This window comes from Enhydra lutris, unplaced genomic scaffold (genome assembly GCF_002288905.1).
Source record: "Enhydra lutris kenyoni isolate GAN:26980312 unplaced genomic scaffold, ASM228890v2 scaffoldscaffold89, whole genome shotgun sequence".
Classification (NCBI taxonomy): Eukaryota; Metazoa; Chordata; class Mammalia; order Carnivora; family Mustelidae; genus Enhydra; species Enhydra lutris.
The window spans coordinates 696,360-714,614 of NW_019154173.1; the positions used below are offsets into that span (position 1 = coordinate 696,360).

At 39.2% G+C, this 18,255-nt stretch overlaps 1 protein-coding gene across 4 annotated transcripts in view; it reads right to left on the minus strand.

Moving 5' to 3' along the window:
• The window catches only part of LOC111162163 (family with sequence similarity 122C), a 69,236-nt gene that overhangs the window by 13,904 nt on the left and 37,077 nt on the right, over positions 1-18,255 (minus strand). For 3 of the 4 annotated variants that reach the window (XM_022526360.1, XM_022526359.1, XM_022526358.1), the window contains one exon: positions 14,668-14,764. In XM_022526360.1, coding sequence (XP_022382068.1) covers positions 14,668-14,764 — 97 coding nt within the window. Of the gene's footprint in view, positions 1-14,666; positions 14,765-18,255 lie in introns of those variants that run through there. The other variant, XM_022526357.1, reaches the window with a different exon arrangement.

Here is an 18,255-nt window from a genome sequence, read left to right on the forward strand (position 1 = left end):
GTGTCTGTTAGCCATTAGGGAGATTCAAATCAAAACCACATTGAGATACCACCTTACACCAGTTAGAATGGCCAAAATCAACAACACAGTAAACAACATTGGTTGGAAAGGATGTGGACAAAGGAGAACCCTCTTATACTGTTGGTGGGAATGCAAGGTGGTACAGCCACTTTGGAAAACAGTGTGGAGATTCCTCAAAAAATTAAAAATAGAGCGACTCTATGACCCAGCAATTGCACTCCTGGGTATTTACCCTAAAGATGCAGATGTAGTGAAAAGAATGTTCATAGCAGCAATGTCCACAATAGCCAAACTGTGGAAAGAGCCAAGACGCCTTTCAACAGTAAAGAATATCTTAATATCTTTAATTTTTATCTTCAATAAAGAAGATATGGTCCTATACACAATGGAGTATTACTCAGCCGTCAGAAAGGATGAATATCCAACTTTTGCATCAACATGGATGGGACTGGAGGGGATTATGGTGAGCGAAATAAGTCAAGCAGAGAAAGTCTATTATCATATGGTCTCACTTATATATGGAACATAAGGAATAGCATGGAGGATGTTAGGAGAAGGAAAGAAAAAGTGATGGGGGAGGATATTGGAAGGGAAGACAAACCATGAGAGACTGTGGACTTCGAGAAACAAACTGGGGGTTTGTGGGGTGGGGGGATGGGTGAGCACAGTGATGGGTATTAAGGAAGGCACAGATTGCACAGAGCACTGGGTGTTATACACAAACAATGAATCATGGAACACTACATCAAAAACTAATGTACTGTATGGTGACTAACATAACACAGTAAAAAAAAAATGGAACGCACAGCATGAAGTGGCTGAGTGGGGCAGTGGCAGCAGCCCTGTGGATCAGCGATGCAGATCTTTGCGAAGACCTGATGGGCAAGATGGTCATCCTTGAGGCTGAGGCCAGTGACATCATTTTTTAAAAAAGATTTATTTGTCAGAGAGAGAGAGAGCGCACATGCACAAGCTGGGGGAGTGGCAGGCAGAGGGAGAAGCAACAGGGAACCTGCTGAGCAAGGAGACTGATGCGGGACTCGATCCCAGGATCCCTGGATCATGACCCGAGCTGAAGGCAGATGCTCAACCAACTGAGCCACCGAGGCGCCCCACCCAGGGACATCATTAAGAATGTCAAAGCCAAAATCCAAGACAAGGAGGGCATCCCTCCTGACCAGCAGCATCTGACTTTTACGGGCAAACAGCTGGAGGATGGCCACACTCTCTTGGGCTATAATATCGAGAAAGAGTTCTCCTTGCACTTGGTGCTTCACCTGTGGGGTGGAATCATCTGGCCTTCCCTCCACCAGCTGGCTCAGAAGCAACAGCTGTGACAAGGTGATCTGCCGTGAGTGTTATTCTCATCTGCACCCCAGTGCTGTCAACGGCCGCCAAGAAAAAGTGTGGCCACACCAACGACCTGCGCTGCATGAAGGTCAAATAAGGCCCCTCCGCTGGCTTAGTTTGCCTGCAGGCCAGCCTCCTGCCCAAGCCTCAAGGCCCTGTGGCCTCAATAAAGCTTGACTTCCATTGCCTGGAGCAGTGAAACAAACTAGCCAACAGACAAAACAACCAAGCACACAGGCACAGGTGCATGGTGGAAGGCACTGGGCTGATGCTGTTTGGGGCTGGTATATACAGTTTACCAGGATCTTTTCAATAGTGCCTGCCACGTGGGAGGCATGGCACCAGGGTTAAAAGGCAAAGGATTCATCAGGCTGGAAAGAAGACCAATGTACAGACTAGGTTGGTCAGGGACCTGGGATGAGATCAAGGCCAAGAAATGATATTCCACGTCACCACGAATCCTGGCCTGTCACTGTCATCTTGTTAGGGGACTCTCAAGAGAGGGGATGCAGCTTGACCTTGTCCAAAAACTGGAACCAACGACTGGGGAAAAGAGTAGAAAATGGTATAGGACAAGAGGTTCTTCAATTCCTTGGCCAGACTGCAGGGATTCTCTCGCTGTCCCCATCAGCATGAAAGCGCTTCTCATACTCCTTTCAGTGCTTGATAAAAAGTTCTACTAAACTTTTTAATAAATGCCGAAGACTGGGTAAGGAACTGATCTGGAATATTTTATTCATCTATATAGCTTAGAAATTAAAAGATGGGAAAATAGCTAATTCAGTATCTCTCATACATAATCTTATGACAGGATTCCGAGTACAGTCACACTGAACTGGGAAGTATTCAGAAATTACTCTTTTTTTTTTAAAGATTTTATTTATTTATTTGACAGAAAGAGATCACAAGTAGACGGAGAGGCAGGCAGAGAGAGAGAGAGAGAGAGGGAAGCAGGCTCCCCGCCGAACAGAGAGCCCGATGCGGGACTCGATTCCACGGACCTGAGATCATGACCTGAGCCGAAGGCAGCGGCTCAACCCACTGAGCCACCCAGGCGCCCCAAGAAATTACTTTTTTAATTAGAGAAATCGAATATCACAGTTTTTAAGGAAGCGATCATGAGATGGGAAAAGAAACGCGTGGAGTGTTGTGGTCATTTCTGGGTACCACGCTTGAAGGATATTGACAAACTGGAAAATGTTCAGAAGCCAATGGCGAGGATGGTAGAAGGTCTAGAAACCATCTCATAAAGACTAGGATGGAAACCTAGAGGAGAAAGATGGTATTTGGCTCTTGCCAAATACCTGGTGATGGACACTTGGGCTGTTGCCACCTTTTGGCTATCGTGAATGATGCTGCAAGGAACATTAGCATACAAGTATCTGTTTGAGTGCTGGTTTTCAAGGAGTGGAAATCTTGGATCATATAATAATTCTATGTTTAATATTTTGAGGAACCGCCAAATTGTTTTCCACAGTCACTGCATGATTTGACATTCTAACCAGCAATGTACAAGAGTCCTATTTCTCCACATCCTCACCAATACTTGTTACTAGGGGCTGGAGTTTGTTTCTTTTGCGGCCTTCCCTGTGACAAATTGGGACCAAATGATGGAAGGTAGATTTCAGTTCATTATCAGGAAACATTTTTGAATGAGCAGAACTTTCTGATAGTTGAAAGGCCCTTTGACTCTCCTTCAGTGAAAGTTCAAACAGAAGTAAGTGAAGAGTCCTATAAGAGTGGAAAGGAGTCCTGATCCTCTCATCCCCTCCCTCATATAATTAATAGCTGCAGATAGGTTTCTAAAATATACTTATTTTAACTTCTATTATTTCTTGATTATACAAGTAACCAATATTCCATGTGGAAAAATATGAAAATACAGACAGGCAAAGAGAAAAATAAATGAAAACAAAATCATCCATCTTCTCACCACCCAGAGACTTAAGCATTTTGGCATACAGCCTCACAAACCTTTTTCTGTTATATATCCATATAAAATACATACATATACTTTTTAAAAACAAAAATGAAATCCCATTAATCACACTGCTTTTTTACTTTACAATATAGTATAAACATCCTTCCATGTCAAGTGATATATGACCATGTCATCACTCTTAATGGGTACACAGATTTCCATGGAATGAATGTACTGTAATTTGTTTAACCCAGTGTTTTCCAAAGGGTCTACATAACATAAATCTTACAAGATGACCCTCAAAAACAAGAACTTAACTTAAACAGTTTAAAAATGCTTCACACCGTATCTCTTTATCTCTTTTGTTGGGCTTTCACAGTGTGAAAGAAATGATTTTAAATGATTTTCCTAAACCTACTTGACCATAGACTCCTCATGGCCTTCCCCTTCTTTCATTCTTCAGGATACTTACTTATTCACATTTGATAAAACACCCTGAGGAATGATGGCTTAACTCATCCTTTAGTGTTAAATACTAGGGTTTTTGTTCTTTTACACAGAACTTGCCATTTTAAACACTTTTAAGTATGCAATTCTGTGGCATTGATTACATTAACAATGTGCAACCATTCCCACTATCTAATTCCAAAACTTTTTCATCATCCCAAGCAGAAATTTTAAACATTATGAATAACTCTCCAGGGGCCCCTGGGTGGCTCAGTGGGTTAAAGCCTCTGCCTTACGGCTCAGGTCAAGATCCCAGGATCCTGGGATCGAGTCCCACAACGGGCTCTCTGATTGGCAGGGAGCCTGCTTCCCTTCCTCTCTCTCTACCTGCCTCTCTGCCTATTTGTGATCTCTGTCTGTCAAATAAATAAATAAAATCTTTTTAAAAAATTTAAAAAAAGAATAATTCTCCATTCCTCCTCCCACCAGCCCCTAGTAACCTGTAATCTGTTCTATCTCTATGAATTTGTCTATTTTAAATAGCTCATATAAGTGGAGTCATGCAATATTTGTCCTTTTGCATCTGGCTTATTTCACTTAGCATGTTTTCAAGTTTCATCCAGGTGGTAGTATGTACCAGAACGTCATTCCTTTTTATAGCTAAACAACATCCCATTGTATGTATCGAACACATTTTCATCCATTTATCTTGTGATGGACACTTGGGTTGTTGCCACCTTTTGGCTATTGTGAATAATGCCACAAGGAACACTAGCATACCAGTGTCTGAGGCCTAGTTTTCAAGTAGAATTGCTGGGTCTTATGACAACTATATGTTATCACAGAGTTTAATATTTTGTGGATGTTTAATATATTTTGTGTGTTTAATATTTTGAGGAACTGCCAAGTGTTTTCCATTGTCACTGCATTATTTTACATTCCAAACAGCAACGTATAAGGGTCCTCTATTTCTCCACAACTGCATGAATACTTGTTACTCTCTTTTTTATTCTAGCCAACCTGGTGGGTATGAAGGGATCTCTCTCTGTGGTTTTGATCTGCATGTCCCTAATGACTTAAGAAGTGGAACATCTTTTCATGGGCTTATTGGCCATATGTATATCTTCTTTGGAGACATGTCTATTCATAAAGTCGTTTGCCCATATTTTAGTTGGGTTCTTCGTATTTTTGTGGCTGAGTTGTAAGACTTCTTTATATACTCGAGATTAAACTCTTCAGATACGATTTATGAATATTTTTGTCACTCTATAGGATATCTTTTTCACTGTCTTGTTAATGTCCTTTCATGCACACAAGTTCTTAATTTTGATAAAGTTCCACTTATCTATTTTCTTTTGTTGCTCATGTTTTTAGTGACATAGCTAAGAATCCACCACCAAATCCAAGGTCATAAAGATTTACCCCTGTATTCTTCCTAAGAACTTAATGGTTTTAGATCTTAATGTTTAGCTTGTTGATCTATTTTGAGTTAATTTTTTGTATATGGTGTGAGGTAGGAGTCCAACTTCATTATCTGGCATGTGGATATTCAGTCGCTCCAGCACCATCTGTTAAAAACATTACATTTTTCACACCTACAAATAACATTACAGTAAACATCCTTTTCAACCTGTTCCATATTTTTCCCTAAGAAAAAATTCTAGAAGAACTGCTATATCAAAAGATATGCACATTTTGAAGGCCCGTGATACATCCTACCAAACTCCCTCCAGAAAGGACATTAAGAACACACCACAGGGAATTCAAACACCAGTTTCACCAAACTCTCAACAGCCATGTGTACTACAAACAAATTTTAAATCTCTGCTAATCAATGTGGCATGGGAATGTATTCTAATTAAAGTTTAAGAGAGTTTTAGCTGAACTTGCCTTAACAGCCCTAACATGCTAGCCTCAGCACCTTCCTTTCCAAAGGCTTCACACTTATGAAAAGATTATCTAAGAATAGGACTCGATGTAAACCACTGCAGAGTTTAATATAAGTCTAGTTAAGCAAGGAAACTAAACCTCCCCTCTTGTAAGAATGGGGTTAGAAATGGAAAGTATAATTAGGTTCCTCCACGGGATAATGTAATTTCAAAATATTTCCTTCCTCAGCACAAAGTCACAAACCAGCTGTTTGCGACTTTCAAGTGTGTCCTTTTTTTTGTTTGTGTTCAGGGGAGAGTTACCAAGCACAAGAGCCAGGCCATGAAACCAACTAAACTGAAGTTAGAGGGTTTTTCTTAGAGCCATATAATGACTATCAAGGAAAAAGAAAAACGATTTTGCTGGTAGTCTGTTTTCGTACTAGTCAAGCACTTCTGAATGTGAATTGTGCCTGAGTTTTTACAGTTGATGTAGCTTTTTTTGCCCTGTCTCTTTTGCTTCTCTGAAACAGACATACCAAGTGTATCTTTATTTTGTTTTGTCTCAAGCTGTAGTTATTAGAAAGAAAATTTTATGGTGAGTGCTTTGTCAGTGGGAACTTGTTATTAATATGGAAATCCTGAGAGGATCATTTATCCACACAAAACAAGAAACCAGGGGGAAATTAGCTTTCCACATTTCATCATAAAGCATGCATAATTCATAGAAGAGAGGAAACTATTGATGAGGCTGAACAAAATGAGTTTCTTGTTGCCAGAAAGAATAAAAATATTAGGTATAAAGCTCTCTAATTTCCTAAATATTTTCTTAAAGCTTTCTGAAGCTTAATGCCTTCGTGACTTTCACTGTTACAGTAGCAAAGATGAAGGCAGATGCTTTTACAGAATCAATAAATTTTTTTTTTTAATTTATTTATTTGGGGCGCCTGAGTGGCTCAGTGGGTTAAGCTGCTGCCTTCGGCTCAGGTCATGATCTCAGGGTCCTGGGATCGAGTCCCGCGTCAGGCTTTCTGCTCAGCAGGGAGCCTGCTTCCCTCCCTCTCTCTCTGCCTGCCTCTCTGTCTACTTGTGATCTCTCTCTGTCAAATAAATAAATAAAATCTTAAAAAAAAATAAATAAAATAAAATTTATATCTATATCTATATCTTATTGGTCAGTTTACAGAATTTAGTTAATGTATTAATTTTATTATTAATTTAGCACATTTCTTCTGAGAGGCCATGGTCATTAAGTCTCCCACTATTAAGAAAGTTGAGCAAGTTTCCAAGATTCCAATATGACAGATGGCTCTTTCCACCCATATTTTATAGACATTTTTTTAAAAGATTTTTAAAATTTATTTATTTGACAGACAGAGATCACAAGTAGGCAGAGAGGCAGGCAGAGAGGCAGGCAGAGAGAGAGGGGGAAGCAGGCTCCCCGCCGAGCAGAAAGCCTGATGCGGGGCTCGATCCCAGAACTCTGGGATCACGACCAGAGCCGAAGGCAGAGGCTTTAACGCACTGAGCCACCCAGGAGCCCCTATTATAGACGTTTTTAAAAAGCAATCTCATTGACTCTTGGGTTAAGAACCTCATCGGAAGAAATCTGTGAGATATCATGGAACTTAAGGGAAACAAAGCTACCTTTTTTGCCAGAGTATTTATTGTTCTTTCACCTTTTCTAAATGCACAGTTTCAACTATCTGACAGGGAAGCCTACCTATATGATAGATTTTTCAAGCTCAACTTTTAAGATCTAAAATATTTAAAAACACTTGAGGCAAACTGTAATTAGTTTTCTCCATAGATATCCAAAGTACCATACATGCATTTTCATCACGGATATTTATATATAGTTGCTTCTAGGTGAATTTTAAAAATTCATTTAGGAGATGAGATTAAATATATCCTGTAGTGGGAGTAGTAATAATTCAAGGAGCGGGACAAAGATTAATGCCAAATTAGAATCTTAACTCATCTGCTTTTAATAGCTCATTTGATTTGCCTTGGTTCTAAAGAGCCAATGAAATAGGCCACCTAGATACAAATTCCCACCCCATCCCCCCTTTTAACATAAGAACTTTCTGATAGTGAGAGCTGACCAACAGCAGAATGAACAGTTGTGTGAGCAAAGTTCATTCATTACTACTGAAAATTTCAAACTAAGGCTAAAAGATCATTTGTCTGGAATTCTTAAAATGATTTCTGCATTGAGAGGTAGCCTAAAAGGCTTCTAAAATCCTACCATTCCAATACTGTCCTTCTCTGCTACTTTCATAGTGCAAGGGTCCTTCCACATGTGTATCTGTAGTCATCTTATCTTAGACTGCCTGGTCTCAACTATCTGACTATCAACTTATTTTTGTATTTATCCTGCTTGAAGAGAGGGATGGTATTTTACTCATCTTCCTGTATTTTACAATTTTAAGTATAGTTTCCTGTACATAGAAAGTATTCATTAGACACTTAATTGAATATAATTGAAATTAGGAGCTTGATTGGTTGATTTACTTATTATAAATCTTCAGAACCATAATTTTTTTCCCTGACCTGAGAATCTCATTACTACAGTGAGTCTTCGTGTTAGGATAAATCTGCAGTGCTGCTCTCTCTTTTTTTAAAGATTTTATTTATTTATTTTTCAGAGAGAGAGTGAGAGAGAGCACAAGCAGGGGGAGAGAAAAGCAGAGGGAGAAGCAGACTCCCTGCTGAGCAGGGAGCCCAATGCAGGACTCGATCCCAGGACCCTGGGATCATAACCTGAGTCAAAGGCAGACACTTTACTGACTAGCCACCCAGGTGTCCCATGGAGTGCTGCTCTTTTATAACATTATAAGTAAAATAGGAATATTTGATTGAACATGAATACATATTAAGGCTTAAAAATGATGCTTTGAAAATATTTTTAAAATATACTTCCACTTTCATTTATCCTTTTATTGATAATGTGAAAACTAGCTTATTTGTCTGTAAACATAAATTTATATTTAGAAATGAGCATATTTTTATAATATATAAGAAGACATACCAATGCTATGTTCAATATGGTCACCTCTTGTTCTCATATATTTTTAAATGGGTTATAAGATAGATGATTTGAAAAACTAACTTAAGAAAAATGGAACAAGTAAAATAAAAATCCCCAAGTATTCTGCTGTGGGTTAAATTGTTGATTAAATTGTGGGTTAAATTGATGTTGAAGTCCTAACCCCCAGTATCTGCAAATGTGACCTTAGATGGAAACGGGGTCTTTGCAGATGTAATCAAGTTAACATGAAGTCATACTGGAGTAGCCTGGGCCCTGAATCCAGTGACCAGTGTCTTTGTAATAACCACATGAGAACACAGGAACACAGGGAAAAGCCTATACGATGACAGAGACAGAGACTGGAGTGATATGCCTGCAAGGCAAGGATGTCTGGCACCTGCCAGAAGCTACGAGAGAGAAATGAACAAATTCTGCCTCAGAGCCTCCAGAAGGAACCCACTCTGATGACACCTTGATCTTGGACTTGTAGCCTCCAGAACTGTGAGATTATCTACTTTGTTTAGGCTACCCAGTTTGTGGTACTTCGTTATGGCAGTCCTGGGAAACTAATACTTGTCTTTTTCTGTGAAAACTGACATGATGACTCCTTGGCAAGATTAGGAAGACAAAATACAGTCTTACCATAACTGAAAGTAATCAGCCACCCTGATAAGTGTGAGGTGATACCTCGTTTTGATTACTATTTCCCTGCCCAGCAACTGTACTACTAGGTATATACCCAGAGGATACAAAAATACTGATTCGAAGGGGCACATGCACCCTGGTGTTTACAGCAGCATTATCAACAATAGCCAAACTATAGGAAGAGCCAAAATGTCCATCAACTGATGAATGGATAAAGAAAATGTACCATAGGGACGCCTGGGTGGCTCAGTTGGTTAAGCGGCTGCCTTCGGCTCAGGTCATGATCCCAGTGTCTTGGGATCTAGTCCCGCATCGGGCTCCTTGCTCAGCGGGGAGCCTGCTTCTCCCTCTGCCTCTGCCTACCACTCTGTCTGCCTATGCTCATGCTCTCTCTCTCTCTCTAACAAATAAATAAATAAAATCTTTAAAAAAAAAAAAAGAAAATGTACCATATATATATATATATAATGGAATATTACTCAACCATTTGCGATGACATGGGTATATTAGGGTATATTATGCTAAGTAAAATAAGTTAATCAGAGAAAGACAAATACTATACAATGTCACTCACATGTAAAATTTAAGAAACAAAACAGCTGAACACTAAGGGGGAACGAAAGAGAGAGACAAACCATAAAACAGACACTTAACTATAGAGAACAAACTGAGGGTTGGTGGAGAGGAGGTGGGCAGAGGATGGGCTGAACGGATAATGGGCATTAAGGGGGGCACATGTTGTGAAGAGCACTGGGTGTTGTATGTAAGTGATGAGTCACTAAATTCTACTCCTGAAATTAATGTTATACTGTATGTTAACTAGAATTTAAATAAAAACTTGAAACAACAACAGAAGAGGAAAAAAAATCAACCACAAAAAATATCATGTAAAAGTTAGAACTACTTTGGTCTGAAAACCACTTAAGAAATGAAAAATCACTTAAGAAACAGATCCTCTCAATACAAAAGCTCAAAAGGCAACAGATTGGAAAACCAACTACAAAATCCTTGATTCTGAGCATATTATAATAAGTTGTGGCATCCTGGAATACAACTAAAACAACAAAAATTAATCAAATAGGGTGAAAGGAATTGTCTGAGTTGAAAGAGATGTGTTCAGAGTGTTAAGATTACCAAGATTTATTGATTAAAAGTTCTTTATGGGATGCCTGGCTGGCTCAGTTGGTTAAGCGTCTGCCTTCAGCTCAGGTCATGATCCCAGGGTCCTGGGATCAACTCCCACATAGGGCTCCTTGCTCAGCAGGGAGTCTGCTTCTCCCTCTGCCTGCTGCTCCCCCACTTGTGCATGCACTCTCTCTTTCTGACAAATGAATAAAATCTTTAAAAAATAAAAAAATAAATAAAAGCTCTTTAAACAACTGATTAGTAGTCCCACCCACACTGTTCACTTTCTCCACCCTTGGTCTTTGTTACCTGAATATTTTGCAAATCTTTTTTTTTTTTTTTCCATTTTGCCCAAGTGTCAATGATACATGAGGACACCGCCTGTCACTGATCTACAGTTCCAGCAAGGAACATCGCTGCAGTCCCACCTCAGCCCATGAGGGTCCCCGTATATGTTCACAGTTGGTCCAGTAAGGGTCTGGCAAGTATAGAAGCCGAGTTACAAAGGCAATATTGATAGTTCACTTGTCCTTGGCCAAGTTGTAGAATCCTGTCCCACTTTCAGAGACTATCATGATCCCAGTCATCTCATAAATATTCATTTATTTGTAGGCGAACAAAATCTCCCCCCACATATCTAGCTATGCTAATCAATTCCACTGGGGTCACTGTCAAACAATTCTCTCTCTCTTTTTTTTAAGATTTTATTTATTTATTTATTTGAGAGAGAGGGAGCATGAGCGAGCAAGAGAGACTGCTGGAGCACCAGCAGAGGGAGAGGGAAAAGCAGGCTTCCCGCTTGGGCTCGATACTAGCACCCTGGGATCATGACCTGAGCTGAAGGCAGAGGCTTAACCCACTGAGCCACCCAGGCGCCCCTGTCAAACAATTCTTGACACAACAGTCTTTTCTCATGTGGGGCATACTTACATCCAATTTTCCTCATTCTGATTATTTCTAATGACAAGGAAAAACTTTTTATAAATATTTTAGATAACAATTCCTATTTCATTAGCTAAGGAAATTTAAACTCATTCAAACTTCATGAGGATGCATTTCTATTTTTCAAAATGCTAATGCTATCCTCAATTACTTAAAGCACTCACTTTAGATTTTAAATTTTTAACATAATTTTTCTTATTCGGAAAACCTTTAAGACTTTTGAATAGAAAATTGGGGTTTAAACAAACATTTGTAGTCCTTAGGGGACAACTGGAAGTATATGATTCCTGCAGAAAAACTCTAACATATTAAGCCTTATTTAATCCAATCAGTAGTCATGATGATGAATAAAAAGTAATTCATAGAAATGTAAAAGACCACAATTTATCAACATTGTCTTTTTTCCACACTTAATTAGAATACAAAATTGATCAGGGATAATCAGGTTAAGTACAAATTGAGTAAAGCCCAATTACATATTATTTTCCTGCTATTCAATTACCTTTTATCATCTTATTTGCCCTACCTATTTCTTCCCAGCCAATTAAATATCCAAGGATTCAGGTGCAAAATAGGCAATCCTTGTATCAGCATAGTATGACTAGCTTATTTTTATTTTTATTTTTTTATTTTTTAAAGATTCTATTTATTTATTTGACAGAGAGAGACACAGCGAGAGAGGGAACACAAGTAGAGGGGGTGGGGGAGGGAGAAGCAGATTTCCTGCTGAGTGGGGAGCCCCATGTGGGCCTTGATCCCAGGACTCTGGGATCATGACCTGAGTCGAAGGTGGAGGCTTAATGAGTGAGCCACCCAGGCGCCCACTAGCTTAGTTTTAAAAACCGTTCTAAGATAGGTGATTTTTCCTTACCAAGAAGAACTAGCAATTATTGAAAATATTAAGAACTAGCATGGGCTGGAGCACCTGGGTGGCTCAGTCATTGGGCGTCTGCCTTCGGCTCAGGCCATGATCCCAGGACCCTGGGATCCAGCCTGCATCAGGCTCCCTGCTCAGCAGAAAGCTTGCCTCTCCCTGTCCCACTCTCCCTGCTTGTGTTCCCTCTCTCACTTTGTTGCTCTCTGTCAAGAAAGAAAGAAAGAAAGAAAGAATGAACTAGCATGGGCATTTAGCACCTAACCTAAAAAATTATTTTACTTGTTGATTAATGGAACAAAAATATTTCATCAGGACTTACAACTGTATCTACTTATTCATATAAACAAACAGTGCTCTCAATTTTGTTTTTAAAAAATCAAAGTGCAGAGACGCCTGGGTGGCTCAGTGGGTTAAGCCACTGCCTTCGGCTCAGGTCATGATCCCAGTGTCCTGGGATCGAGCCCCACATCGGGCTCCTTGCTCGGCGGGGAGCCTGCTTCTCCCTCTGCCTCTGCCTGCCACTCTGCCTGCCTGTGCTCACTCTCTCTGTGACAAATAAATTAATTAAAAAAAAATAAAAGTGCAGCATGTTTCTACACATTAGCAGCTTGAAGACATGATTGTATCTTTGATATAGTTCTTATTTGGAAAATATCTTTTTTAATTTTTTTAAATTTATTTATTATTTTTTTTAAAAGATTTTATTTATTTACCTGACAGACAGAGATCACAAGCAGGCAGAGAGGCAGGCAGAGAGAGAGGAAGGGAAGCAGGCTCCCCGCTGAGCAGAGAGCCCGACGCGGGGCTCGATCCCAGGACCCTGAGATCATGACCTGAGCCGAAGGCAGAGGCCCAACCCACTGAGCCACCCAGGCGCCTCTAGGAAAACATCTTTTTTTTAAAAAGAGTTTATTTATTTAACAGAGACACAGTGAGAGAGGAACACAGGCAGGGGGAGGGGGAGAGGGAGAAGCAGGCCCCCCTGCCCCGCCAAGCAGGGAGCCCGAAGCAGGGCTTGATCCCAGGACCCTGCGACCATGAACCTAGCCCACGGCAGACGCTTAATGACTGAGCCACTGCTGGAAAACATCTTTGAAAGTATCACTACATTGGTTTTAAGGGCATACACAGCAATTAGATATGTAAATTCTGTACATAAACAGAATTTTAGGAAATTGAGAAAATACGGTAATAAGAAATAGTTACTCTAACTTGTGTATGTGTGTGAGAGAGAGAGAACAGAGAAGCAAACTTTTTTCTCCACTGGTGAGAAAATCCTGGGATGGGGGAATCATTTAGTTGAAAGTTCATCCACTACAATACATGAAGAACGAGAATCAAAAGATGATATGGGAGAATGTGACAGCGCTGATTCTTTTTTCTAAAAAAGATTTTATTTATTTATTTGACAGAGAGTGAGAGATCACAAGTAGGCAGAGAGGCAGGCAGAGAGAGAGGGGGAACAAGGCTCCCTGCTGAGTAGAGAGCCCCATGTGGGCCTTGATCCCACTACCTAGAGATCAAGACCTAAGCTGAAGGCAGAGGCTTATCCCACCCAGGCACCCAACAGTGCTGATTCTAACTGGTCAGTTACAAGAAGAGCCTGCACCACTATTGTTTACATCAAGAATATCTAGAGATAGACTAGGACAAGAAAATGCTGTTCATCAATAACAGAATTCAAAAGATCTCTGTGCATTCTGCTTTGTCTACAAATGGACACAAAATATGTGAAGCCAAGAACTGGCACTAGTTACAAGAGCAATTTCACAAAAGCAGTAAAACAAAGCCAACGGTAACATTAAATAAAAATCCATTCACTGTATTTCCCATCTTGATTACTAAAACATGCTTTCTTGGCACGCTTTCCAATAATATGCTCAGCCTAACAAAGCACACAAAAATCCAAGGAAGAAAAGATGGGCCTAAGACACTTTTCTCCAAGCTTGGATTTTTATATATTTCTCTAACACCTCTTTTTTTTAAGATTTTATTTATTTGATAGGGGGAGAGGAGGAGCAAAAGAGGAGGGGGGGAAATCTCAAGCAGACTCTGTGCTGAGCTCAGAGCAACCCCCTCCTCCACTGCAACAAGGGGCTTGACCTCAAAACCCTGAGATCATGACCCTGAGAGCATGTCCCGAGCTGAAACCAAGAGTCAGATGCCTAACTGACTGAGCCATCCAGGCGCCCCTTCTCTAATACCTCTTAATCAAATGCCAAGACTCCACTTCTAAAAATGTATCCAGCATATATTAATGTCGCACATAAATAAATGTTAGGGAGAAGAACTAAAGTTAATAGCATTCATTTGGGATATCAGTTTTATAACTTCTAAAAATATTTAATAATACTTCTGAATATATACGACTATAAGAATAGGTTGAAAAGGCAAGTGAAAAACAGCAAATGAATGTTTAAAACCTCATGTTAATACTCACTACTCATTCGTATCAGACTGTTGAGTAGTATCGGAAGAAATCATGCTGGTAGTGCCTTGGAAAAGTTTCTTTGGCTGATCTTCAAATATCATTTCACCTATGACAAAAAAGTAGATCAAAGGAGATATGTTTTATCCAACATGCTTTTGCTTTTAAATGCAAAGTAAAACTTGTTTATTGGAAATAATTTATAAGATACATAAAAACAAAGCAAAAAGTTTTATATCCCCATTACCCAGAGATTTCCACTTTTTGGTAATTCCTAAAATGTGTGTGTACACATGATTGTTTTTAAACAAAATTTCATTTGTATCATACACAATACCAATATGGAACCTACTTTTTATTTTTAATTATTACAATTTTCTGTATTATATTAACTAAATTCTACAACGTGATTATATAGAGCTACGTGGTATGGTCATACCATAATTTAATCTCATTCCTTATTTTAAATGTTTAGATTGTTGTTATCTTTATTTTGCCAAATATATACAATGAAATAAATAGATCAATTCTTTTACAGCGTGACAATGAACAAAATACATATATTTTTAAAGGTTAAGGAGACACATCTAATCTCAAAAAATTGCATTGCTGTAATCTTTACCTCAAAGTAAATGCTAAAATCTACACATTATTTGCCATCATGCGATAACCATGTCTGGATGAGAGAAAACTGATGTTCAAGCCCATAACTCATAGGGTGAAATTTGAATGATAAAACACTAAGGCTAACACTAAGATAAAACACTCATTAAAAAAATATCCCTAGATATAGGGGCACCTGGCTAGCTCAGTTGGTAGAGCATGTGACTCTTGGTCGTGAGTTCAAGTCCAATGTTAGGTGTAGAGTTTACTTAAAAATAAAGTAAAATAGGGGCGCCCGGGCAGCTTAGTCGATTAAGCGTCTGCCTTCAGCTCAGGTCATGATCTCGGGGGTCCTGAGATTGAGCCCCGTGTCGGGCTCCCTGCTCAGCAGGGAGCCTTTCCCTCTGCCCCTCCTCCTGCTTGAGCTTGCTCTCTCTCTCTTTCCCTCTCTCAAACAAAATCTTTAAAAAAATAAATAAAATAAAATAGGAGCACCTGGGTAGGTCAGTTGGTCAAGCATCTGCCTTCAGCTCAGGTCATGATCCCAGGGTCCTGAGATAAGGCCCCAAGTCTGGCTCCATGACTGCTTTTCCCTCTGTCTCTGATGCTATCTCTCTCAAATAAATAAAATCTTTTTAAAGATTAAAAAAATATATACATCCTGGGGCACCTGGGCGGCTCAGTCAGTTAGGCATTGAACTTTTGGTTTTGGCTCAGGTTGTGACTTTGGGGTCCTGGTATTAAGCCCTGCAAGGGGCTCTGCACTCAGCACAGAGTCTGCTGGAGATTGTCTCCCTTTCCCTCTGCTCTTCCCCTGCTCACAAACTCTCTGTCTCAAATAAATAAATAAAATATTTAAATATATATATATATATAAATATAATCCCTATTTCTAGTGATATATATACACCACTATATATATCGCTATGTATATATCGTTATGTATATCACTACATATATATCTATATCTACATATATCTCGCTAGAAATAGAGATCCCTCAGACCTTCTCAGGAGTATAATCATGGCTCATAAAGCTCCAAAGAGCATATCCTGGGTATCCTGTCCCCTGCCAGATTACAATCACATCATTATAGAAAAACTACTCACCTTTCCTTTTGGGTTTAAAAGCCAGACATATCAAGACAAATTCATCATATAAAAAAATGGAAATTTTCTTTGCTGAAATCATTATTACTTATAAAACACTTTTTATAGCTGTCTGATTTCTCAGAATTCCCCCCTGAGGCCTCATTTGCTCTTGCTTATTCTAGTGGAAGTGTAGCTTATCACCATACAATGCGCCTTCATATGCTTGCAGATTCTAACTGCTATCTCATACTCTCTCCCATTTTATAGAGTCCTCATTGTTTTTTCTCCCCCACCCAAGACCTCTTTGGATTTTTTATATCTTCTTTCCCCACATTTCCTTTGTACTAATATGCTCCAAATAAGACATCATTTGTTGTTCCCCAAATGGATTCATATTCCCAAATAATAAAATTAAATTTCTGTTTAATCTGTTACTGTATCTAAAATTCCACATGAATTTTGACCAAACTTATACAGGCTGTGTTTGGAAAGGTCTGACTTAAAATACAGACCACGTAGTACATACAGTTCTTAGGGATATCTCAAATAAAGGAGGCAATCATCCTCCAGAGCAACTGAAAACCATGTATAAGAGGCTTGTGTGAGACATACCACATCCACCAAAATACTGGACAGAAACCAAGTGTATTGTGTAAAGATTATAATATAAAACAATTTTTTAAATCATAAATTCTAAGAGAATTCCAGGAATTTTCAATGGCATAGGACAATTTATGTGTAAATGTCTTAGAAGGAGAATTATTTTTATTTATTTTTAAAAAATATTTATTTATTTATTTTAAAGATATTATCTATTTATTTGTCAGAGAGAGCACAAGCAGGGGGAGTGGTAGGCAAAGGGAAAGGGAGAAGCAGGCTCCCCACCAGGCGAGGAGCTGGATGTGGGACTTGATTCTAAGACCTGGGGATCACGACCTGAGCCGAAGGCAGACACCTAACTGACTGGGCCATCCGGGTGTCCAAGATTTATTTATTTTAGAGAGAGAAATTATGCAAATAGGGGGAGGGGCAAATAGAGAGGGAAAGAGAGAGAGAAGCCAACTCTGTGCTGAGCATGGAGCCCAATGAGGTGTTTGATCTCACGAACCTGAGATCATGACCTGAGCCAAAATCAAGAGTCAGATGCTCAACTGACTGAGCCACCCAGGCTTCCTAAAAGGAGAATTCTTTTAATTTAGTAAAACACTGTCTTCCATTTACACAAATTTTATTTTATTGATTTATTTTTTAAGATTTTATTTTTAAGTAATCTGCACACCCAACATGGGGCTTGAACTCACAACGCTGAGATCAACAGTCAGTCACACGCTCCACCAACTGAGCCAGCCAGGTGCCCTTACGCATATTTTATTTTAAATACTCAAATGACCCCCAACATTGTAACAGCTCTTAAACTTAATATATTTAAATGTTTTGTCAACACTAGCCCCTAACTTCACAGCACACGCAAAAGATCCCTAAGCTACGTCATTGGTCCATCATCATAAAACAAAGTGCTTAGTCTGAAAGAGTGTTTTCCAGAATTGATCTAGTCTTAGTCTTAGAATATAATAAGTACATGCTGAGTTAGATGTGTTGTTAGGACAACTGCCATAATTAATCCAGAATACATGCAACACTGAAGTACATTTAAATTTCAATTTCTTTCCCTATAGTTTTGCTCTCCTTCCCTTTCTCCTTTCCTCCGCTTTTTTCTTCTTCTTCTTTCCTATCTTAATGGATTTTTCCCAAATACACATTTTAAAAGTTTAACCTCCTTTCCTATTTATCCATTTTCCCTCCCTACTATAGTTAAAGTCAGTAGTGGTATTAACAAGAAAGGAAGAACAAACCTAGCTTAGTGAGGCAAGGTTGGGATCCGGCTGTGGGAGTTAAAAACAGAAAC